This window comes from Phragmites australis, chromosome 1 (genome assembly GCF_958298935.1).
Source record: "Phragmites australis chromosome 1, lpPhrAust1.1, whole genome shotgun sequence".
In the NCBI taxonomy this organism is placed as follows: Eukaryota; Viridiplantae; Streptophyta; class Magnoliopsida; order Poales; family Poaceae; genus Phragmites; species Phragmites australis.
In genome coordinates this window covers 52,939,413-52,963,925 of record NC_084921.1, presented here as the reverse complement: position 1 = coordinate 52,963,925, position 24,513 = coordinate 52,939,413, and the positions used below count along the sequence as shown (strand labels likewise).

The window sequence follows — 24,513 nt, the reverse complement described above, 5'->3', positions numbered from 1 at the left end:
CATGCCATGCGGAGATCAGCCAGGGCTGAAGCCCCACGGGGAGCGAGGGCGAGAGGATGCTGCACGCTCGCCCCGTCCGGCGAAAGGACGCGCGGCCTCCTGGCGCACACGTTGGCCGCTGCTCCCGGCGGCCGTGGATCACGCAGCGCCGAGCGGATGGCGACGCACGTACCTAGTCCGTGGCTCCGTGCCCGTGCCCGTGCCCGTGCCCGTGCGATGGTTTTGGCTTTGCGTTCACGCGGCGGGGCTCGTGGGATGTGGGGCGGGCCGCGGGCGGAGGCGGAGGCTGCGGTGTGGCTCGCTGCGGGTTTGGATGGGAGTGCGGGGAGCCGGGGACGTAACACGGTTCAGGGACACACACGACGCATCATATCAGTCGGTTCGGCAGCGGCCAGGACGGGGCTGATTTGAGATGTCCCTGCCCTCGACATGTGCGAGGGCAACCTGTGCCCTGTGGACTGTGGGTCGACGACTCGATGTGCAGGGCAGCCGGCTGCCGTTGGTCTACGAGACCGGTAGAGCTAGTCTCTGTCGCTGGCGAATCCAATGCCACGAAGTAGGGCTCTCCCAAGATTCCGTGGATCCGCTATTGACCGCAGTTTGTAGAGCATCTGGGTAGCCACTTGAAGCACTATAGTCAAGCATCGAAGTGCAAATATCATGCTATGTTTGCTAGATGAAAAAAGTTGCACGAGTTGTTAATTTAGTGCATGTTTGTTTATTCGAACGAGGTTTCGTAGACTTGTATTGTATAAGTAGACTTATGAGAGAAATTGAGTGGAGATATATTTATTGAAAAGAGGAGAGTGGAGATATATTTATTGAAAAGAAGAGAGTTTTGATTGTTTGTATTTATTTGAATAGGTTGAGATGAATTTTTATTTTATCGACTGAATTTGATGTTGCATAAGCGGATGAAAAAGTTAAGATTATGATCAGTTACTTGCGTGAAAATAATTTTGTGACGTTGACAAGTAAATCCGTCTGCATGAACGGATGCAGATAGTCTACATTCACCGGGCCATATTGCGAAGTTAGGCTCGAATTGATGCCTAACTAAAACAATAGATATAGACAACTAAACACACTTTTTACTAAGGCTATACGTATCCACCAAACCAGAATAGATGATTTAGCAACCAAACACATCCTTACTGTACCATGGTACATTTACATTCGGAGAAGTTGCTCCGATGCTCCTCTCCAAGAAATGTTTGCGAATCTTAAAGAAAGGTAGTTAGCAACAGTTTGGGGGCAAATATGTACAAATCAGTTCTAATTAGTTTGCATACTTATCCAAATAAGTAACACGGATCTCTCCCATGGAGCGCGACGAACCTACAACCAACGCGGAGAACTACAAACGGTGAGCGACACGGTGCCAAGAACTGAAGAGTGCAGAACTCAGCGTCAGCGGTGAGGTATTTTTGGCGGCGGCGCTTTCGTCATGAAGATCAACTCGCCAAACGGCATGTATTCTTAATCGAATGATGCATGGGTGCTCTCATGGGCTCGTAGATGGGGAGATCGGCCATGCATGCCTTTTCTTCCTGGATCACAAGCATCGCGTGATTTAATCCGTCAGCTTGATCTCTTCTCCGGCGGATCAATATTAGCATCCATGGTGCCCAGGGCTTGTGCGATAGGTTTGGGTTTTTAATGGAGATGTGAAAACAAGACTAATTGTTGATTAAGTACGGATTTACCCCTAGATTCGTGAACATTTCTTGGAGAGGTCCACCGGAGCACTTCTCTTACAATCGATTGTTGAATCTTGCACGTCTGAGATACAACATCTAAGCACGCACTTCAACTATAGAAGAAGGGTGATAGAGGGGCTGCTAATCAGCGCACGCGTGCGAGCAGCTTACTCGCCAACCACCCTGACAGCTCTCTTTTTTTCTTTTTTTAGAATTTTTTTCTCCCATCTTTCTTTTTGGGGAACTTTTCTAAAAAAAATTAGAGAAAAATTTTCGTTCAAACTTTTGAGAAAAAGTTTAGCTCAAATTTTTTTTAAAAAATTTTACGATAAAAAATTTACGTATACCATTAGTGGGTCCTGTGAACTGTCTTTCTCGGTTACACGTGAGTTAAATTGCTCGTGTGAAATTACGGAACAGGAATTTCGGGTGATGATACAGCTAAGCATATGCCGGTGCACAATCACCCTCATCAAAGGCAGCTAAAAAGGAATATACCAAAGTTTAAACTGGTCGCTGTTTCAGAAAGGAAAAAAACTGAACCGAATATACCAAGTCGGAACTTGGGCCGTCGTATCTTTTTTGTTTTAAGAGGATGGGCCATCATATCTAACTGGAGCCCAATTATAGCCTATCTAAATGCGGCCCAAATAAGAATAAAATTCTACTGGCCCAGCCCAAACATCCCGTCCGATCCAACGGCCTGAATCCTCCCACCGCGCCGACGACGATTCCGCACCCACTCCCGCGCCCACCCGATTTCCAAACGCCGCCTGCCGCACCGCACCGGCTTCGCCGCGGCGTCCGCGTCGCCTACAAATACCCCACGATCTCCCGATTCCCCACGAACGCGACGCGTCTGAATGAAAAGCCATCCCCGAGAGAGACCGAAGCCAGAGGCGCGACCGCACGAGTGGCCTGACTCGCCTCCCCAGTCCACCCGTACGCGGAAGCTCGAGGACGCGCGGTGCTCGGGTTAGGGTTTGGCCTTGGCGCCCCTCTCCGACCGACGTTTCTAGAAGCCTCCGGTTCCCGGCGGGCGCCCGCGATGCTATCCATTTGCGGCGGCGGCGCCGTAGCCGCCAGGGAGGAACACTGCGCGCCCTACCCGCTCCCTCCTCCCCATCCGCGGCCGCAGCAGCTCGGTGCGGCCATCGATACCCTGCTCCTGAGCCCCTTCGAAGGTTCGGATCGCTCCAATTTTCTCGCCGATGCACGTAACTCAATTCGATCGAAATTTTGTGGTGGAAATTGTTGGATTATTGTGTTTTGGTTAGGTTCAGTTGACAAGGGTAAGCGCCTCGAGATTGCGCAACAGAGGTACAACGCTGGGGATTACAGAGCTGCACTGGAGTACTGCAATGCGGTGTACAGGGAGAACCCGAGGCGCTTGGAGAACCTCCTGCTGCTCGGCGCCGTTTATTACCAGGATTAACCACGAAATTCAGCCTCCAAGTTGCTCATACCTTCATACGTGTCTTTTTGTGCTTGTCGTGTTGTATTCATGTCATTGTTTTTATTTTATTTGGTTTAGCTGCGGGATTTCAACATGTGCATCGCAAAGAACGACGAGGCTGTTGCAATCCAGCCCAATTTCCCGGAGTGCTTCAACAACATGGCGAATGCATTGAGGGTGGGGCCACTTATTCTGCAAAGGTTTGGCGCCAATATGTGGGATTATGACATAATATGTTTTCGATTCTATTGTCAGGTGCAGGAGAAAAGCGATGTAGATCGTGCCATCCAGTATTATGAGCATGCAATTAAGGTAAGTGTACTATCCGAGGACCGAAGATGAAATGAGGCAAGTGTTTGCTGCTATGAATAATCAGATTTGTGAATTGAATGTGTTAGGTCTTGAGGGATGGGTTTATATAGAAGCACCTCTACGCTTTATATCAAAAAACCATGACATGAGTGTTTAACCTGACAAGAGGTGAAGAATTATTTGTGTTATTTCATTAACTACTTTCAAGGAACGGTAATGTTACCACCCTATGAGAAGCTCACGATCCATCCAAAACTGACACGACCCATTTCCATCCTTGTGGCTGATGCAATTTGCTGGTAGGTATGGAAGTGGCTACGATGCAATCATGAGAACATTAGGTGGGAAGGTCAAACTCAGCAACAAAGCCTCTTCTGCAAAACGAATGACAACCATGAGTCCTGCATGCATCTTTTAGACCATTGGGTTGGGGAGGACTCACATGTAGGGGTTAGCACTTAGCAGCTGCATGTCTTAAGTATATAACTGGGGTTTATAGAAAATTTTTATTGGGAGAGACGGAACCACAAGTCGGGTTTATATGGTCCCACTTCTTTGCAAGTTTAATTGAGGTTGCCTTTTTTGCTTGATCAGTAAATTGGTGAACAAACTGAAAATGGCATCTAAGCCAATCGTATTGTTATTATTATATAAATAAGCTCCGCAACCAAGTTGCATAAGACTTCATCTTTTACCTCCTAATAGAGAGATATGAAGTATTTTCTAGTTAGTTTAGATTTCTGTCTTTTTAGTCTGTATCGATGGACACGCGCAAAGACACAATGTGTTTCTCTTTTTAAATATTTGATTACTATAAGTTTTTGTGAAATGTCAGACTAATGCTAAATTCTAATCTTCTAGATCCGACCCACCTTCGCTGATGCATTCACAAACTTAGCGAATGCTTATATTCGAAAAGGAAATCTAACCGAGGCAAGCAAATGTTGCCATCAATCACTTGCACTAAATCCTCGTCTGGTAATTGAAAATCCTTTCTTTTATTCAGGTTATTCAAATCTTCTCAATTTGGAACTTTTGATTGATCACGTTGCAAAATTTAGGTTGATGCATTGAAGGCACAAGATCTTTCAGAGAAGTAGGGAAACAAAAACTTATCTGTTGTCCATAGTATTTGCACCAATTTTTCTCAAATTCGAAATCACTTTACCGTAAAACAGGCATTTTGTACAAAATATTGGATGGATTTTTTATGTTCTTTTTATTAACCATGGTTTGATGTGACTTGTACCTTGTGCAGGCATACAATTGCTATAGGTGGATGAGAGATTAAAAGGGTCATTGGAGGGGTGTGACGAGGCGCTAGAGTCCATGTACCAACCTGAGTTCGAAGTATTCATGGCCATGACATTGAGCGCATTGATCATAGATGCCTGGTCCCATGTAGGTGTTGGAGTGTCAAGCTAGCCTGCGTCGGGACATGTAGGTGCACCTTGCCATCCGATAGGTGGGTCGGACATGTTCGGTACACTAGGAGTGAGGAACGCCTTAAGGGGGCATGCTCGAGAATGCCTTGGCTGCCAAAGGAAGAACTGTGGCTGCCATGAGGAGTGGGCCACATCTGGAATGACCCATTCCAAGGATTGACCCAATGACATCCATATGGCCATGGGGTAGTGTCGTCGGTATTGGAGCCCCGGTTGCCAGAGGTGGAACCTTGGTGTCCCTTGTTCTTGTGCTTCGGCTTGTTCTTGCGAGGGCCAGAGTAGGATCCTGCGGACGACAAAGGTGACGGTTTGCTCGGAGTGTTGGTGATGTGGGTTGTTGCCGGGTTGGGTTTGTTGATCTTTAGATTAGCTTCTTCTAGGAGGAGCAATGAGGGCACTTCTACGAAGGATGACATCAAAGATCTGGTTTTGATGATGGACGCCATGTGACAGTGTTCTCATTGAGCCCTCGAAGAAAAGTGAGAACAAGAGTTGGATCGGTGAATGGTTGGCTGATGTCACTGAGAGCGTAGACATAGAATTTGAGACGTTGGGAGTATGTCAGGACATCCATGTCACCTTGAACCAGGTTGCGAAACTCGGTGTCGATTGATAGAGTACGAGAGGGTTTGTTGTCTAGAAACAAGCCCTCAATGTTGAGCTAGATCGCATGGGCGGTGGCACTGAGAGTGAGAACGATACCGAGGATTTCCTCGGAGATGGATGAGTAGATGAGGGAGCACATTGAGTAGTCAGTGGCTATCCAGGCAGCAAGAGTAGGATCGTTGGTGTTAGGAGATGTGCCATCAATGTGCCGGAGGGTGTTGAATTTGCTGATGAGGCATAAGAAAAGCTCACGCCAGTGGGAGTAATTGCGTGGATGGAGAGACAGAGTGAAAGGAATGTGTGTGCGCACATTGAGAGTGGAAAGGGCGGAAGCAGAAGGTCTCGGATTGGCAGTGGCAAGAGCAGCAGCGGTAGCAACGGCAAGCTACTGGTTGTTATTGGCCATGGCGGTGAAAGGAAGATGAGATTGCCGGTGGATTGGGAGGTTAAGCCGATACCATGTGAGAAAGATAGATTTGGGAGAATTATCGAAGTGATTCTCTTTGATGATTTCTGGTGATATTTATACACCGAGTACAAGGATTGGTATAGAGTCTATTAGCCTACAACAAACTACAATTATATCGAGCGATCGAGTAGGCTTCTATTGCCGAATGCCAACAGTGGCAAATAGATCGAGATAGTGTTGATCCAAAATTGGATTTTGAGATGGAGTGCAGTAGTGAGAAAAGACATAAGAGAGTAGGAATGGTTTGTGAGTCAGAATAATACGCAATTCTACAACTATTACAATATATATAATCATTTTTTAAAAGGATATACAGGTGTACACCTATGCCCCAACATGGGCCCACCACTACTGCTTGGCCTGCATCACCGGCTAGGACAGTCTCATCCACGTCACCTACAACCGGACGCAGGTAAAGGTGAGGTTTTCCTAATACTTTCTCCGGTTATAAATACTTGTCGCTTTTGATTTTTTTTTAAGTCTTCGATATGCAACTTTGACCATTATTTTATATTAGAATATAGTTATAATATTTAATAAAAATATAATATTATGAAAGTATTTTTAAGATGAATCTATACGTATAGTTTTTATGTTTTCAAACTAAATATTTTAGAAGCTATTGACGGTCAAAATTTAAAAAGTTTAATACGATCTTAGTCAAAGCGACAAATATTTATAACAGAAGAGAATAATTCACAACGTTAATTATTCATTTATTAGCGTGGATTCGCGCTGTAGTATTATGCCATTAGCAGCTGCTGCATTGCTTATTATTTTTGAAATGATAAAGTGTTTTCTGACTGCAACATGGGGTTATTCAACCCGGGAGGTAGGGATCTTATCCATGTTGAAGACGTACTACTGGACTGGAGTAGCTGAGTAAGGTGTTTCTATATCTTAAATATTTTTGGAGCCGGTCATATACAGCTTAAAAAATCTAGGATCTGAACTGTTGATAGATTAAGAGTATTTGGTTAAGTTATTTGTTTTTAATTTTAGATAAAGAATAGTATTTAAATCACTTTATTTTTTATATAAACTTTAGATTCAGCACGAATCTTAAATGTAGAGGTGGGAGCCTTTCCGTACAGTAATAGTGGATGACTAAGAGATGTACTCGTAGTCCTACTGTAGTAGTGGTTGGTTGCAAGAGCAGCAACAGGCTAGAAAATAAAAGCTCCTCTTCAAAATGTCACTCTTTGTATGCATGTACTGTTGTTCTTTGTGGACGCCCATCTCCAGTGTTCGCCTAGTAGTACTTGCAGTGATCAAAAGCGGTAGAAATCGAAATCGCACCCATCAAAATCAACAAGATAGGGATATTATCCAGGCCGAACTACACCTACATAAACAAATGAAAATAATTGCACGGAAACAATTAAATAATAATTTAAAGTTTATGGACCTGCCATCTCAGAAATACAAATATAACGATGATGGATTTCGTGGTGGGGCATGCATATGTTTATGTACTACTGTACTGCTTTAGTCCAAAATAGGTTATTCCTCCTGACTATTTTAATATTTGAGGTACAGTTCCTTCAGAGATGTTTAGATATATAGACCATGTGGAAAGTAGGATGTGTTTATTTAATTATCTCGGTGCATACCTTTACAATCTTGCATTTTTTTAGCGTGGTATAAATTAACAATCGGTCGAAAATTGTGTGATTTCTAAAATGTCACTTTTTTCTTGCAAAGGGATTTTTGTTTTGGAAGGACCAAATTATATGTGCAAGGGTCTTAAGTAACCCTAATCAAATAAACTAAGAGACTTACTAATTTTCAATCGAATGAAAACAAGATATGTTTCATTCGATAACAGTAACCGTTCAATAAAGATTTAACAGTTAATAAAAAATTAATTCACAAGTGAACAATATTTTTTATAGTAAAAATATATATAATTTTCTAGTACATGATAGATAAATATCTCTAACTAAGTACAGATCAAAAGACAAATTCTAACATATCGAGTGAAACAAAATCTGGATTTCAATCTATTGAAGGCCGATAAACTAAATAGAAGGCAAGTGACACCTTATCCTGATAATCTTCACTTTTCACGTGCGACACTGTGTCGCTACTAGTGCTGTTTGTAATTTTCCCTTTGCAAAGTCAAAGCAATGGGATCATATCTTATCCGAACGGCACCGGAAAACGACCAAGCAGTCTGGGCTTTGGGACTGTATCATGATAATCATTATCATTTTTCTTTATTCACTCATGTCCCCACTCCAATCCGCAACCTTACTTTAAGTTGTGTTATCGGACTTATTTTAGCTTTTTTTGTGCGGACCTAATTGGAGGGTTACACATATTTATCGATTTAATTAAAAAATAGTGGAGAAAAACATTTTTTTTTTCCTTGAGAGAGTAAAGGGAGACGCACACAATCAGCACTCACACAACCCTGTATGCACGCCGCGCCCAATGGCCCATGGCCATGCCCGGTGCTTATACTTAATCCAACAAGTTCTTGTATGTGCAGTAAAGAGAGTTGTTGCACAAAATCAACTACTTGCTACTGCTATTAAGCTTCCAAGTGTGCCAGACGATTTAAACAGTTCACATGTCAAATGGTTCTAGGGCGAGTGAGGGTGAGGTCACGTCGACAGCCGAGAAAGTAGAAATAGATAGAAAACTGATGAGTAATTTATAGAACCATTTAATGATAGCCCATCACATACGAAGTATAGTTTATGGATTATCTAACAGAAGAAAGAATCAGCATAAAAATTTGAATATTTTCTAGAAGGCAACAGAAATTAGCCATGCTGTGATATTACAGGACTACCTGAACTGTATCTTCGAGCGGAATGATATACTTACCATGATTATTTGTCGGGAGCATCCTGGCACAAGGAACACATCAATATTGTTAGCTTTTAGCTTCTTATTCAAATCAGGCATTCTAGGAGAAATTCTGCAAATCAAAAGGCACAACTTCTGAAAATCCTGTAAGTGGACCAAGGAAATGAACAATGCTTGTATGTAAATTGCAACACAACAGTTTTATATTGTAATCAGAAAAAAATTTAGGGCTATATAAGGCAAACTGGCCAAAAGTGTTATGCCTGTATAGAGGTGTTATGTATTTGCTATGAACTGGTAAGTAAAGTTGAAAGCTGTTTGCCGAGTATAAGAAACAACACAACGTATAAGAAGCACTACCGGAAACGAGGCCTATGCCGAGTGCCTACATGTATGCCGAGTGCATTATATCGGGTACTCGGCAAACAGCCACCTACGCCGAGTTCCCAACGAAAGCACTCGGTAAATTCATCAAAAAACACTCGGCAAACACTAGCACTCGGCAAAAAGAGAAAAAACACTCGGCGAATTCGGGCACTCGGCAAACAACGCGCCACGTGTCCCTCCATTCGGCGTCTGACGGTGAGTCACCCCTTTGCCGAGTGTCGTCTAACGGACACTCGGTAAACATGTATGTTTGCCGAGTGCCCGATATTAGGCACTCGGCAAACTATTTTTTTTCTTTATTTTCTTTTTGGTTTCCTTTTGTTCTCTTTTCTTTCTCGTAATAACAACCGATCAAGGGCCGCCACACATCGATTTCGGTACTACTGCAGTATGGTTTAAGGATGATATTGTTATGAACTTGGAGTTAGAATTCAGTCGTGCTTCAAGATTGAGATGCAGCAGATGTGGACTCCTGGGAGCGGCCCTTGGAATCAGTTGTGCTCTAAACATGTGTCAGAGATGCTACCGTGTGATGAGCTGAGCTCACAAACAAAGGAGAATGACAATTCTTCTTGCTTGCCTTAAAAAAGGAATTTCTCTGCTATATACTATCATTCCAGCTGTCATCCAGACAAAGAAGGAATTTTCAATGCTTGCAAAGTGGAAGAAGCAAAAGCTGTCACGTACGATGCTTAGAAACCGAAGCATCTCCGAAAAAGAATCGTGATTTCGAGAGGGAACGGATCAGGTTTGAAGCTAAAGTGACGGTTGAATCATCGTTTGACCTTGAAACTTTTTCTACACTCAACATACAACATAGAATATTCCATGTTAAACTTTGGTATTTTTCTGGGTCCGTTTACTATTTTTAATTCATTAAGTGCATTTCAATGGATATAAGTCAAATTTGATCTGCAAGTACATGAAATAATGAACAAAAATGGGTAGAAAAATCATATTCATGTTGTTGAGTCTATTTTTAGGCCTTACCCAAGAAATGAAAAGAAATTTGAAACATCTGGGCGGCAACACTCGACCACCAACATGTAGCTTATTGGTTTTCTAATTCTAAAAAAAACAAACGAAGTCTGAAAAACATGAGACTTGCCATAGCGTCATGATATGATACGTAGAGGCTGTGATAAAAATTTGAGAAGGTTTCGCAAAAGTTATCACGTACGATGCTTAGAAACTGAAGCATCTCCGAGGAAGAATCGTTGTTTCGAGAGGGAACGGATCAGGTTTGAAGCCGAAGTGACGGTTCAATCGTCGTTTGACCTTGAAACTTTTTCTACACTCAACATACAGCATAGCATATTCGATGTTAAAATCTGGTATTTTTTGGGGTCCGTTTGCTATTTTTAATTCATTAAGTGCATTTGTAGCAAAAAAAAAATTCAGGTGTTTGCCGAGTGTTCTTGCGTTTACACTCAATAGGCCACGCAAGTTTATTATCTCTCGTACCCGTGCAAAACCGTTCAGCGTCTTAAGGGTTGGGATGTTGTGTACAAGGTACCGCCACACGGTAAACTACCAGTCCAAAACAATGAAGATTACAACATAGACCCCAACACATATGATGGAGAATTCTTTCAAGAAGATGGCCTCACAGGGAATTTTGAGATCGACTTGACGGAAGCTCAGGTCATGGAAGTAGACAATGAAACTGGTGCTGACGAGGACGAAGAAGACGAGGTTGAGAATGCGAGGGACTTGGAATTACTTGAGCGGTTACATTTAGGCAATGATAATGATGACGGCATTCCTCCTCCCGAGCATCAGGATGATCATTTCAACACGCGTGATAGTGATGATGAGACTTATGATCCAGCTGATCCCGATGATGATGATTATTTCTAATAACTGTATGTTTATTTCTAATAACTGTATGATTTATTCTTTCTCATAGCATGTTTTTTTTAGTATGCTTCATTTATTTACATCAAGTTGTAACATCCGTACTAATTGGTTTACTCGTTCTCATAGGAAGTGATTGAAGCATGGTGGGCGGTATGAGGAAGTTGACGTCGCTATACAAAAAGGCGACGGGGAAAGCCACGGATGCAGGTGACGGGTCCGAAAAGAGACCCCGGGGAAGACCTCCAGGAAGGCCGAGAGGCGGAGGCAGGGGTGGAGGAGGTCCTTCTATACCTGCTGTTGAGGAGGAGACTGAGTCGCCTCTAGGTGCGGCTGAGTCTGAGTCTGACTCGCCTATACCTACGGCTGCGACTCAGTCTGGGGATGAGGAGAAGCAGGTAGAGGAGGAGCAGGTTGACCAGGGGGTAGCTCTAGCTCTACTTCTTCTCGTGTGTGGCTGCGTGGTCCTTCTAGCCTCCCGAGGCGACCGGTGCCAATGGCTAGACGCCCGCTCATTCGACCAGATGGGGAGAAGTAAATGGCTCTCTCTACTCTCACTATTTTTTTTGCCTTTGTATCTTCAATATTTCAACACATACTAATAAATTGCCTTTACACTTGTGCAGAAACTGGCTGAGGGTTGGAGAGGGTGACCACTCACGCCATGTAAACGGCATCCTTGGACTTTTGATCAAGGAGAAGTTCCCTGGCATGGTTACTTTGGGCGGAGTAACTGAGCCGGCATACACATGGGCCCACTATGCAGCCGCGCCGGACGCCCGTGACCGGGAGGGAAGGGTGTTTCCCAATAGAGCCGAGCGGGTGAAGGCCGAGCTGTGGGTAAGTTTCTTTCGCACTACATTAGTCAATACTAATCGCATGGAAATTATTTAACTAATGACTGGATCCGTCGCGTCTATATGCAGGATTTTTTTAGATGCGAGCCGGGCTTAGAGGCTAGGGAAGCTGCTGTCGTCGACAAAGCTGCCAAGAAGCTTGTTAAGGATATGCACTACGAGGCGCGCGTCCAGGCCGTGATCAAATTTCACGCGGAACACCTTGGAGCGAAGGTGACAAAAAAAGACGCTAGGACCATATCTCTGACCAGGGAGCAGTACCTGCAGGTAAAGTACATTAAAGCTTATTATTCCTTAGATTACTAACACTTAATTTCTTCTTCTTATATATCATGTACTTGATTATTTAGGTGCCTCCGGGGTGGTGCGCAAGAGACCTTCCGTGCTGGACGGTGATTGTGGAGAAGTGGTGCGCTCCCGAGTGGGAGGAGAGTCACAATGCTTGCCGGGAAAGGCGATTGTTGATGCCTGGCGCGCCACACCATCAAGGCAACCTCAGCCTGACTAGTTTCGCGGCTAGATGGGTATGCAATAGCATCTGTTGTTCCCAAGCTCAGTTCTCCTTAATTTCTGTGCGGGCGTCCCCTTTATGAATGTTATTGCTTTTCTGTTGCAGTCGGCAAAAAATGATGGTCAGCCTCTCTCCCAGTTCAAGGCTTATGCTTTGGCCCATAAGTCAAAGGCGATGCACGGGGTTGCATATGACCCGAATGACCCGGCCTCAGCGTACAGCAACGAGAACGTCAAGGCTCGCCTGGATGGATACACATCGATGGCAAAGGAGGTCCACGGCCCAGACTTTGATCCGAGCGAGCATGATCTTGATGGGGAAGTGGTTATGAGGGCGGGAGGAGGCAAGAAACATGGCCGGTTCTGGATTGGCGACGGCACACTCGATACGGCCACCACTCCCTCTCTCTCTCAGCTTAGAGCTCAGAGCACGAGCTCAGGTCCGGGTATACGTCCTCGCCTAGAGCCTACACGGATTGCGATGAACGAAATCCAGGTTAGTTCTATTTCATTCATCCTCCACGATCTTTACATGCTTTGCATTGGAACGATGATGAGATTGTGATGACATAATGTAGGCCCAGCTGGATGAAGAAAGGAGGCTCCGGCATGAATTAGAGAGATCGTTCGAGGAGAGGATGGCGGCAGAACGATCCCAGTGGTATGCGATGATGACGCCCCTTTATGCTGCAATGGGCCAAACTCCGCCACCGATACCAACCCCTTCTCGTCCACTTGCTCCACAGGCTCCACACACTCCTGTGAGTTAGTTTATAACCTTGTAATCACCCTTATTGCCATTCCTACAACCATAGAGTGTTGTGCTAACTATCTCCTCCTTTGTGCAGTATCCATCAGAGGGATCGAATACGCCTGGAGCTGGAGGTTCGCACATTGGTACTCCACCTCACTTTGGTTTGTTCTCCTCACTTTGAAAACTTACTTTTGTAACCCCATATCCATACTTAGCATTTTTGTTTACTTTCAAATGCATACTTCTTACTTAGTGTTTCTGCTCCTTGATTGATGCAGGTTAAGGTGGTAATCAAGTGTGGAGTCTGTTACGGCCTGCAACATTTTCTTTTTGTTTGGACTATATTTTGCTATCTTGTCGCGACAATTTGTGATGTTTGTGTCACTTGCGATGTTTATGCGACGGTTTATGTGATGTTTATGCGACGATTTATGTGATGTTTATGTAAATATGGTAATCTGTGAGATATATATAAATTGTTTTGAATTGCAGCGACAGTTTTGAATCTGGTATGGATCAATTGGCCGTCTGGTATAGAACAGTTTGCCGAGTGTTACACTCGGCAAATAAGGATATGCCGAGTGTTACACTCGACAAACGTGACACGTGTCACAAGGCTGTTTAAACTGGCATTTTGGATGCCGGTTTGCCGAGTGTATACACTCGGCAAAGAGTGCTATCTCGGCGCTATTCTGTACTCACTTTGCCGAGTACCCTCCAATACACTCGGCAAACGTGATGTGATTTGCCGAGTGTATTCCACGGACACTCGGTAAAGTCGCGAGCGCCATGTGTCCTCGGGTTTGCCGAGTGTATACATTAGACACTCGGCAAAGAGGCCGTTAAGGCCCTGGCGCCGTTAGGTCGGTTTTTTTGCCGAGTGTCGTATTTGGCGCTCGGCAAATATGTTTGCCGAGTGCTCGACATAAAACACTCGGCAAACAGCTGTTTACCGGCACTGTGTATGCCGACAGTGTTATACCGAGTGTTTTTAGCGCTTTGCCGTGTATCAAAATCCGGTAGTGAAGTTAAAAGCATTTCAATTGTCCATTAGAACAAAATTGGCAAACTGAGAAGGGCTGACCACAATAGTGTTTAACATGTCAGGAGATGACAATAAAGTCAATATATCCTTTTTGTTTCTCAGATTGAGCCGGTTCAATATGTATTCCCAGTACTACAAGGTCACAACTGATGTTCAATCAACACTTTAACAAATAACTTGCAACAGAGACTTAGAAGCTAGATATTCGCTGTTTCAGACTTATATATCATGATTAGCAAAGCAAACTTTAACATTAAAAACAGAAAAGAAAATACTAAAGCAGGATTAGTACCAACAATATCTGTTGTTGACACCCCCTCAGTTCTTTTATTCTGCTTATAAATGGACAAAACCGTTAACATATCTACATGATCACTCCCATCTGCAATCCCAGGAAGGGAAAAAAATAGTAATGAGCATTGTCATAGAAGAATTCTCGCTTATCTCTGTAATTTTATCACATTTTTTCTTGACAAACAATTAATGTAGTAATATTTATAGAACATACCCATTTTAGCTAGGCCCAATTTAACCTAATTTACATAATTTTTTTTTTATTCTGGTGAAGCAATTACTGTATAAACACCATGTGAACCCAAAGGATGCCACTCGTCTACACGACAAATCAGGTGCTTTATAGTTAATTCTACGTAAAAAAAAAACATGAATGTATGAACAATAACTAATGAAAAAAGCATAGCCTCATAGATATCTAAAGAAAAACTCACTTACCTGAAAGAATAATGAACCGTTAACAGATATCTGAAAAGGAGCACAGCTGATAGTCGCACCTCTGAAAACAAGGTACTGTAATTAGAGGTGGATTGAACGTGGGGCTCAGCCTCCTATTGGTTGGTACACCTGGGAGTTCCTTAGCTCCTTCTTCAATTTTTGGGTTATGAATGAGGGGAGAACACCTCTTCTTGAGGTAGAAGATGCATTTATCCGCTATTAAATACTCTCTCTGTTTGTAAATATAGGTCGTTTTAGCTCCCTCAACTATTCTCTAAATATAAGTCATTCTCAAATTTCTATACATATTTTTCTCTTTTGTTCCTGTCTTATATTTGTTTAATAAATACTACCACTCTCACAAATAAATGAGTTATCTTTTCTAATACAAAATAAATAAAGAGTAACAAGATCATTTGATCTACTTTTTTAATCCTTGTACACAAGTCTAGAACGATCTATATTTGTAATCGGAGGAAGTATATATCCTACGTCCGCATTGCAATATCGATAGTTGAACGTCTTAATTGGTGGTTTGACGGGTTTGACTTGGATTAGAATGCACGCGTGGTGATTTCGATGCTGATTGGAAAAAGTCGTCGCGATCACGTGTGCTCCGTGGACGATTTCCTGCCTGTAGATAAGGTCGCAATATTAACGTGTCAGCGAGCGACGAGCGTGACTCCCACGTCAAATGCTAGGGACTTGGAGGTGACTGGGATGAAGGCTCTTCGCGGGCGCGCGGGGCACCGACTCTTCGGCCAGACGGTCAAATTTCATTGTGAAGGAAACTTTTCTAAGGTTACAATTCTACATCGCGAAAAACCTATTAAAAAAAACCCACACAAGTCGCGCGCTCAAGTTGGAGTCCAACTCGATCGTGTGAATGAGCTAGAGGAAGGATGTACGTACCACATCATGCATTATCCCGTATTGTTGCTTGCCTAGCTAGGCAACGGTTCTGACGATCAATATAAAGGCCCCATCATGCACATATACAGATTTATTCTTGCTCAGCTTTTGCTTTTATCCCTACTAAATACATCATGTTCTTAGGTTACTTGTGAGTTGTGATCCACAGTGAAGCAGCGTGTAGAGAAAACTTCACGAGCGTACAACCCTCGTAGCAATGACTATACAAACTAGCTAGCTAGTACGAAGACAACGACAACAGTAGTGGTGCGACTCTGATTATTATCTGCATGCTCATGCGTGCACGATATGTGCCATTTGTCCATGTCGCCCAAAATTGTCACAGACGAGCCAGTGGCCACCATGCATCATTGCTGCGGCTTAATTTCTATCAATAGATACTTGACCAACTATTATTCGTGCCATTAGTTGGCGATAATATCCACTCGGTCGTAGGTAGCTTCTGCTGTTCATTCAGATCTCCGCGCGCTGCCACAATCCATGCAACAACAGACTTTGTTTATAACGATCATAAAATATTCCCTAGGTGACCCCATATGCGATCAAGCTCTCCCCTTCATCGATCGGCCTCACCCATGCATGAAACCAAATTTCTGTCCTGATGCGCAACGTACATATACATCCATATCGCTCGTTCAGCCAAGCCGTTGAGATGAATGAACGATGCAGCAGAGAGTGCGCGTAAGCGCCATTACAACGAGCCCAAAGACCATGATCCGTGAACAGATTCGACGTACTTGGACGTCTTCCCGGAGTCCGCAGCACGTGGACGACGTTTCGTTTCTGAAACAGGCAACGCCTTCCTGTCAGGCCACACACAACGGCACAACAAACACGAGCGTTCGTCCGCGCGCGCGCGCGCTGGCACGGTGGCGCCTGCGCGGAACGGGCGGGCGGGCGGGCGGGCGGGGTTGGCTGGTCCTTTCCTTGCGCCGTTGGGTTGGGATTGGTTCCGCTGAAACCGCGAGCGGCAAACCGGCGGAGCGCGTGGGGCGGCCGGCGAAACGGTGGGTCGGGTCTTGTGGCCTGGCTGGCACAGACGCGGACGCATGGGGTGGGGGGGGGGGGTTAATCTCGGCATGGACTGAACCGGGGTAGTGGGCCGGCCTGGTGCTGGGTGAGTTGTCCTCCGCGGGGTATTCGTTTTTTCTTTCCCCACCGGTGATCTCCGGTGGTATTCCATTTGTCATCATGCTCTACATGCATAGATTTAAGGTGGTCTCCATATCATCTTCAGTAATAATTATTACTTAATCAGAGTGACAACTGAGCAATTATCCCAATAACAACTGGCGACTAACCTTAATAATTCCTGTCCCACCGACGCCGCTCGTCACTCTCGATCGAAGTCCCCGATACGTGTTTGGGTTGGGCCTTATGCTGCGCGGGGTGTGTATCGTCCGTGGCGGACGGTCACGTATGTCGTCCTTCCTCAACGGGTTTACAGGAGGGGGGCAGATCAACTGATGGACTCCTGTGACCTGTGATGGATCTTCTTCCTACGGGACAACACACGTGTTCCGTACGCATGTGAGTGTGTGGCACTCACATAAGGGGTTGCTTTCCACTCCAATACGTGCGACATCCACATACCATTCAACACGATGAATATGTTTTGTAGGTATGACACTCACATACGACGTTGCTTTCTACTCCATACGCTCGCCATCCACATGCCATTCAACATGACAAACTTGGACTAAACTCGTTCTCAAATATGAAATCTGTGTCTTCAAAGTTTAACAATCAAGTCTCACACCTGCATGTAAACCCGTTCTCACCAACAACTAAAAAACAATCTACGCTTACATGATGTATATACGCATGTCAGGTGGGCATTGGGGAGGCCGGAGACCAGGGACAGCGCCTTCCCAGAGGGAAAGGGCTGGATGCAGCCAGTGGCAGAGCTTAGATCTAAATTCATAGGAGCCAGTAAAGCCAAATAAGCTATAACTGAATCACAAAGGGGGCGGAACCAATAAAATATGAAAGACTAAGCTAAAAATACACTATAAATACATAAAATTTGTTGAATCAAATAAAAATACACTATAAAATACATAAAATTTGTTGGACCAGGGGCTACGACCCCCCTTGCCACAACTATCCTCCGCCCATAGATGCAGCGAGTCCCGGTGCCCCGAGAACGAAAGGGCAAGTCAATATCGGTGTTGTGACCAGGGGAAGGAAATTCTATAAGATCGAGTCTTTCAAAAGACCTCCTCTTCTAACACGATATGTGCTCTTATCCTTCTCTTCCTACACGCGTCAGCTGTTAGATCAAGGAAAGGATGGCATAGATCAGGGTCTCACAGGGGTCTTTCTGTAAAGGGTTCTATAGAATTTCCTTCCGTGACTATGAGCGATGTCGCATGGTCGCAGGCATGGGCACGTCCCCGCGGCAGCGCCGAGGGCCAAACGCGGGGCCCATGCACCTGGCACACGCTGACCTTGCCCAGTCGAGTCCCTCCGACCCTTCAACCTCGAAGCCCCGCGCGACAGAGGATAAAGCCCGCGATGCCGCGACATATCCCATTGTGGGTGTGTTTGTTTGTTTTAATGGTTTTATAGAGTTGTATGGTATAAGTAAGTGGATAGGAAGTAGGTTAAATGGAGATATATGTGTTGAAAAAAAGTGTATTTGGTTGGTTCTATTTGAGTTATAAACGGATGCAATAAGTTGATATTCTGTTTAGTTGATTGAATTTAAAGTTGTATAAGTAGATGCTAGAGTTGATATTGTGATTGGTTACTCGTATAAAGATAATTTTATGACACTAACAAGTAGATTCGTCTATATGAGCGGATGCATATATGGTTACTCATATGAAGATAATTTTGTGACACTATTAAGTTGACCCGTCTGCATGAGCGGATGCGGTGTCTGCATCCGTCGAGCCAGGCTGAGGAGTGAAACTAAAATTGAGCTTCACCCCTCAATCAGGATGAGAGCATATTTTTGCATCCACTCATGCAGTCAGAAACAGTGGATACAGACAACCAAACATATTTCTTTCTAAGATTATATGTATCCGCTCATGCAGCCTAGGAGAATTCAGGCAAACAAACAGACCTAAAAGCATGTATATCTATTGGTGCTAAAGAGAAGCAAAGAGGGAGAGAAATATGTTAGCACTGATACTACAGAATGTAGCCACGGGTAGTAAGGTTAAAATGTATGGTACCAATGCTAAAGTTTGCTACCGGTCCTAACTTCATTTTAGCAATAAAGTTAATTAATTTAACCATCTTAGTACCTATAAAAGAGGTGCTAAGGAATAAAGTAGAATGTGTTAAAAGATAGATTTAGCACCTAACTCAAGAGGTAACGGATGATGATGGAGTGATATATCATTCCTGCATCCCTGCGCCCTTGTCACTGCGATGGTGATCACTTTTGATTCTCTCTGTCAAGTCTCAGCGTAAGTTCATTGATCTGGCTACCTAGTCACTCACTGGTTTTTGAATGAAAACTTGCCCCAATTTATCCGATCTCCAGAGAGAGAGAGAGAGAGAAAATTGAACCTTCGTTTCTTCCAAAACGACTGCGAGTATGGACTGTAGGTTGATCCTTCAGAGGTTAAAGGGTCGCTTCTAAATACGGTAGAAAATATACGAGTTTGGCAGTACGATACATACTATGACGAATTTTTTTATTCTACCATCACCGTGAAGCTAAAAAATGCAAATGGTATGATTGCCTGGAATCACGTGCCTAGAACTTCTCAAAGCAGTTGCTGAAAAGGTCGGCAGTAGAAATATGTAGATATAATTCTTTTTTGCCACAAAGAAACATCAAAATTCCTTTTCTACTACCAAAAAATTAGTGATCTTTTTTTTTTTTGGCCATCGGTTGACTTCTTCGCTCCATTACATGCCATTTCGGCCTGTTGTCGGTCAGATAACAGTTAAATAGCATCAAAAAAGACATTTTTGCCCCTTTTCTCTCTTACCGCACAAGAACCATTTCCCCTTGTGCACTCAACAGAGCCTTCGTTGGAAGGAGTGTAGCAGAGCGGGGAGCAGCAGCTCGGCTAGAGAGGAAAAATGGCGGAGGGAGAGACGTAGCAAAGAGGAAAGGGTAAACGAGTCTTTTATACCTATACATAACAATCATTTTTACGGTAGTGATACTAAGGGTAGCAAAATCTTATCTAGTGACACAAATAGAATGAGTATTTTTTTCAATAACAAATAGAGGATTTTGATGTTTTTAACGGCACACATGAAACTATCTCAAATATGTATCAACAACAAACTTTCGATTGAGCGAAGGGATATCAATTCGACCCATGGGTCAATGGGGTCACTGCTCCTATTGGACCTCTTCGATTTGGAGCCGACCCGCTCCGTTCCTTTGTCAAAAAAATTAGGGTGTGCGCATACGGGTCGAATAGAACCCCTTGCACCTCATCGCAGATATATCTATCAATTGGTGCTAGGAGAAGATAAGAGAGAGAAATACATTCATATATACTAAGATTAATGTATGGCATATTTGCTACTCATACTAACTTAAATTTACTAACATAATTAAATATTTAAAGTAGAAGCCACTAAAGTCTCTCTTAATGCTTCAACATAGCTGGTTTCTTAGGTATTAATTAGATGTTCACGTAAGCAAAATACTAATGTGGTAAGCTATTTAAATAGCAGAGAGATGAAACTTATTTCCTATAGAATAAAACTAGTTTTTTTAGCAATGCTAGATGTTTGTGAGACAATAAATTGTTTTGTTAAATCTCAACTTATAATGTTTTGTTTTTGAGTTATATCTTAACGGAGAGAGTAAAAAATTAAAGTTAAAAATAAGATGTTTATTTCTTAACCCCAATTTTTTTACTTTCTCTCCTCTACCCATTGTTCTCTCTCCTCTACACAGTGCTGATGCATATTTTTTAATCACAATTTCTTACTCTTTCTCCTCTACACATTACCTATTTTTTAAACCTAATTTCTTACTATCTCTTTCCTCTAAAATATCACTAAGAAATAAAGCATTAGGATTTGCCTAAACAAGAGATAACAATAGATTACAGCCTTTAGCACGCAACTTAAGAGGTAACGGATTGTAGTCATCAACTCCGTGGAACGGGATTAAACCACTGCGGGGCACGACCGAATTAGCTAGAAGGCACTATTTTTAGCGGCCAGCGTCCCCAAAGCGCCAATCACGAGAGTATATTCGATGGTTTACTTCTCAAATCCCATTTCTTAAACAGATTAATAATTAATCGTGTCACCTAAGTGCCCCCACCCCGCACTAATCCAGGGAATAAACCCTTTCATCTGCTGTGTTGATCACTCTTCGCCAGGCCAACCACCCTATAAAACCCGGGTCGCTGGGTGTCGACCTCCCCCCGCCACCGGTCGCAGCTCAAACCACCTCCCCCAGAGAGAGACAGGCCCGAGGCCGCTCGCCGGCGACATGGCCGTGTACATCCGCCTCAACGACGCCGTCCGCGCGCGCCTCCGCGGGGATGCCGGTGCGGGATGCACGAGCAGCGGCAGCGACCACGACGCGTCCGCGTGCCTCTCCGGCCTTGTCCAGGCGTTTCTTGAGACGGACGCCGGCGGCGGCGAGGAGGGAGCCGGGCCGGCGCCCAAGGGTGCGGGAGAGTACGACTCCGATGACGCGAATGGCCTCGAGCGGGCGGGGGCCGCCGAGGAGTCCGTGCGGGCGCTGCTTGACCCGCCGCCGGCGGAGGACATGTTCCGGATCAGGCTGGTCGCAGCCGTGGCGGCCGCGATGGAGGCGGAGGCGGCGCTGCGGGCGCACGGGGCGGCCTTACGCCGCGCCGTGATGCGGCGGCTGCGCGCCGCGGGGTACGACGCCGGCGTGTGCAAGTCGAGGTGGGAGGCGTCCGGCGGCATCACGGCCGGGACGTACGAGTACGTCGACGTGGTCACGCCGGCGGCGAGGGGGGCGAGGAGCAGGTACATTGTGGACGCCGACTTCCGGGCGGGACTGGAGGTGGCCCGCGCGACGGCCGAGTACGCGGCCATCGTGGCCGCGGTGCCGGCGGCGCCGGTGGTCGCGCGGGAGGAGTCCATCGGGCGCGCGGTTCGCGTGGCGGCAGACGCGGCGCGGCGGTCGTTCCGTGCCCACGGCCTGCACGTGCCGCCGTGGCGCAAGACCCGGTACATGCTCGCCAAGTGGCTCGGGCCCTACAAGCGGTCGACCATCACCTCGCCGGTGGCCGACGGGGCAATGCCGATGCCCGGCGCCGCCGGGTTGGATATCAAGTGCCGCGCCGTCGGGTTCTTTACGCCTCCGGCCACCGTACCGGCAGCGAGGATTAAGTAGCTTCACGCTCTTCTCCGGGGAGATCACTGAAAGATGTTTCTTGTAGAGAGATTAGTGGGAGAGTTTCATTTCGACTTTGAGTTTCTCTCAAACTTGTACAGAGGTTTTTTGTTCGAGATTATCAAGAGCAAATTGTTTTTGCACATCGTTTTTTTTTAAGAAGTGATATGAGAAATCATTATGTACTCAAGCCTGATCTTTCCTTAGAAAACATGATAAAGATCAACAAAAAGAGGGGAAAAGAAGACGAAGAAACGATGTACGCGGCGGCCAGAAGTTGTTATATCGGATTAGCATCGATAACATGATAGCATTGTTTATATGCTTTAGTTGCAGTGTGCTTGTCGGCGACGAGATTTAATAATGCAAACAAAGGAAGACTCCGCTTACTGTGACCTGTGGTTGATATTTTCTCTTTAAAAACCAGCAGCATCCTGAGTAGCGCATGGTAGCAATTCTACAGTAACAATCTTGTCGCCTAGCTCACCAAATTTTATTCTGTCAGTATACTTAGCTCCGAAAAAGATGCCTAAAATTGTAAGCACTGCACAGAGACTCGTATGTTTCTGGAGGAATGGTCTGCAGGCAATGGTTTCAATTCATATCAGTATGATTCTAGAGATTTTTTTTTAAAAAAAGGCTTCAGCATAAACCGCGATGGTCTTTGATGCAGCAGAGGCATCAAAATTGATCAGTCCAGAAAATTCATACAACAAAATGCAAAAACTATTGGCATCAAACAGAATGGATTGGAAAGGAGAAAGGCGACGGAAACAACTCAGTGGTCCAGAGTTAGATGGATCAGGGAATAGTGGGGGAAGGACTACGGACGACGAGACTTGTTACTTAAGTGCGGTTGGTTGATGAAATCTTTTCAAGCCTGTCTAGTGAATACTTATAATATTAAAGAAAAATATAATTAGATGTCACATTTACTAATCTAATATAATTCAAGGATATAAATATATAGTCTTCACTTCGTGACTAGTTCGTGGATATAAGGATATAAGCTATGCATCTACTTATGAAGATAGGTACATTTACTTAGTATCGTAAAATCATATTTGTATGAATAATCAATTATAATTTTTTATATAATTTTATATTTAATTAATTAAATAAAAACTCAGCTCAATTTGATCAGATAGATACAATAAATTAAATATATTTTTTTCAACAAATATAACTCCACTTTAATATACAATACAGCCCTACGAACCCCACCTATCATCCTGTCGACAGATGCGCGCCCATCCCATGATCCCAATCGTCTCTCTGATCAGAAACCGCGAGCGCCGCTCGAAACAACCAGCAGTCGGCTGGCTGATGAGGCCCTTCACCCTTACCTGACTGGCTCCCCCTTGAAGCCACGGCTACAGCTTGGCTGCGAGGGAAAATGACGTTGCACACCTGTCAGGCGGGGGCAGCCGGGAACGGACGATCTGCCGACGTGCCACCTCGCTTTCCGATGGTTCCAGCCTCCATCGTCGGACGGTGAAATGCAATTGTGAATTATCTATCAAACATCGGTTGGTGATTTAATCGACTCCCATTCGTATCGACTAGATAAGTACGGAGATTGGGTCATTGACCCAGATGCATCGAGAGAGATGCTGAGCATCATATATTTCTGGGGTTGTTTCGTTTGTAGTCACAATTTAGCTAAGCTCAAGGTTGTCTCAGAGTATGGACAAATATGATCAACTAATGTAGCTGTTGCGTATCATGTGGGCGGGTTCAAATACTGAAATTATAGTGGAATATAATCCATTAGAACACTCACTCTTTTAGATAATATTAAAGTGCTCGCTTAACCAGTAGAAATGAACTCAATCAATCAGCAGGGCTATAAAATGGCTGGCTACGATGGGCAATCGGTTAATGTGGTCATCACGGCTCAGTTATTTGATTTTAAAAAAAATCGTTTCCAAAAACTAGAAACCAAAATAATCAAGGAAAAATGAAAAAACAGACCTAATAACTGATATATTTTGGTTCGGTTTTTGCACCGAAATTCTGAACATCTCTCACCCATTTCAGAAAGTTTCAAGTATACGAAAGGCAAATACACATACAATTGCAATACAGATATAACTATACATGCATACAACATGACAAATTCACAATAAACCCAACACTAAGTCAAATATTCTAATTTTGGATATGATATCACGTTGGGCCAGTGGGGGTACACAACAATTCGGTTTATTATGTAAGTATGGTTTTTGGAAATTAAAAACCAAAAACCGAATAGAGCAATTTTAAAAAAAGAATCTTAAAACCAAAAACCGTATAAGTAAATAAAAATGGTTATTTCAGTTTGGTT

General features: G+C 44.2%; 2 protein-coding genes across 2 annotated transcripts; both read left to right on the top strand.

Moving 5' to 3' along the window:
• Positions 1–2,514: 2,514 nt before the first annotated feature.
• On the top strand, positions 2,515–4,751 carry LOC133886213 (probable UDP-N-acetylglucosamine--peptide N-acetylglucosaminyltransferase SEC). The gene is made up of 6 exons (XM_062325943.1): positions 2,515–2,884; positions 2,978–3,333; positions 3,412–3,468; positions 4,330–4,446; positions 4,530–4,564; positions 4,727–4,751. The coding sequence occupies exons 2-6, from the start codon at positions 3,250–3,252 to the stop codon at positions 4,749–4,751; spliced, it is 318 nt and encodes a 105-aa protein (XP_062181927.1). The 5' UTR covers positions 2,515–2,884; positions 2,978–3,249.
• A 16,349-nt stretch (positions 4,752–21,100) lies between these two features.
• LOC133890822 (uncharacterized) lies at positions 21,101–22,377 on the top strand. The gene has a single exon (XM_062331404.1). The coding sequence runs from the start codon at positions 21,309–21,311 to the stop codon at positions 22,185–22,187; it is 879 nt and encodes a 292-aa protein (XP_062187388.1). The 5' UTR covers positions 21,101–21,308; the 3' UTR covers positions 22,188–22,377.
• Positions 22,378–24,513: the final 2,136 nt, after the last annotated feature.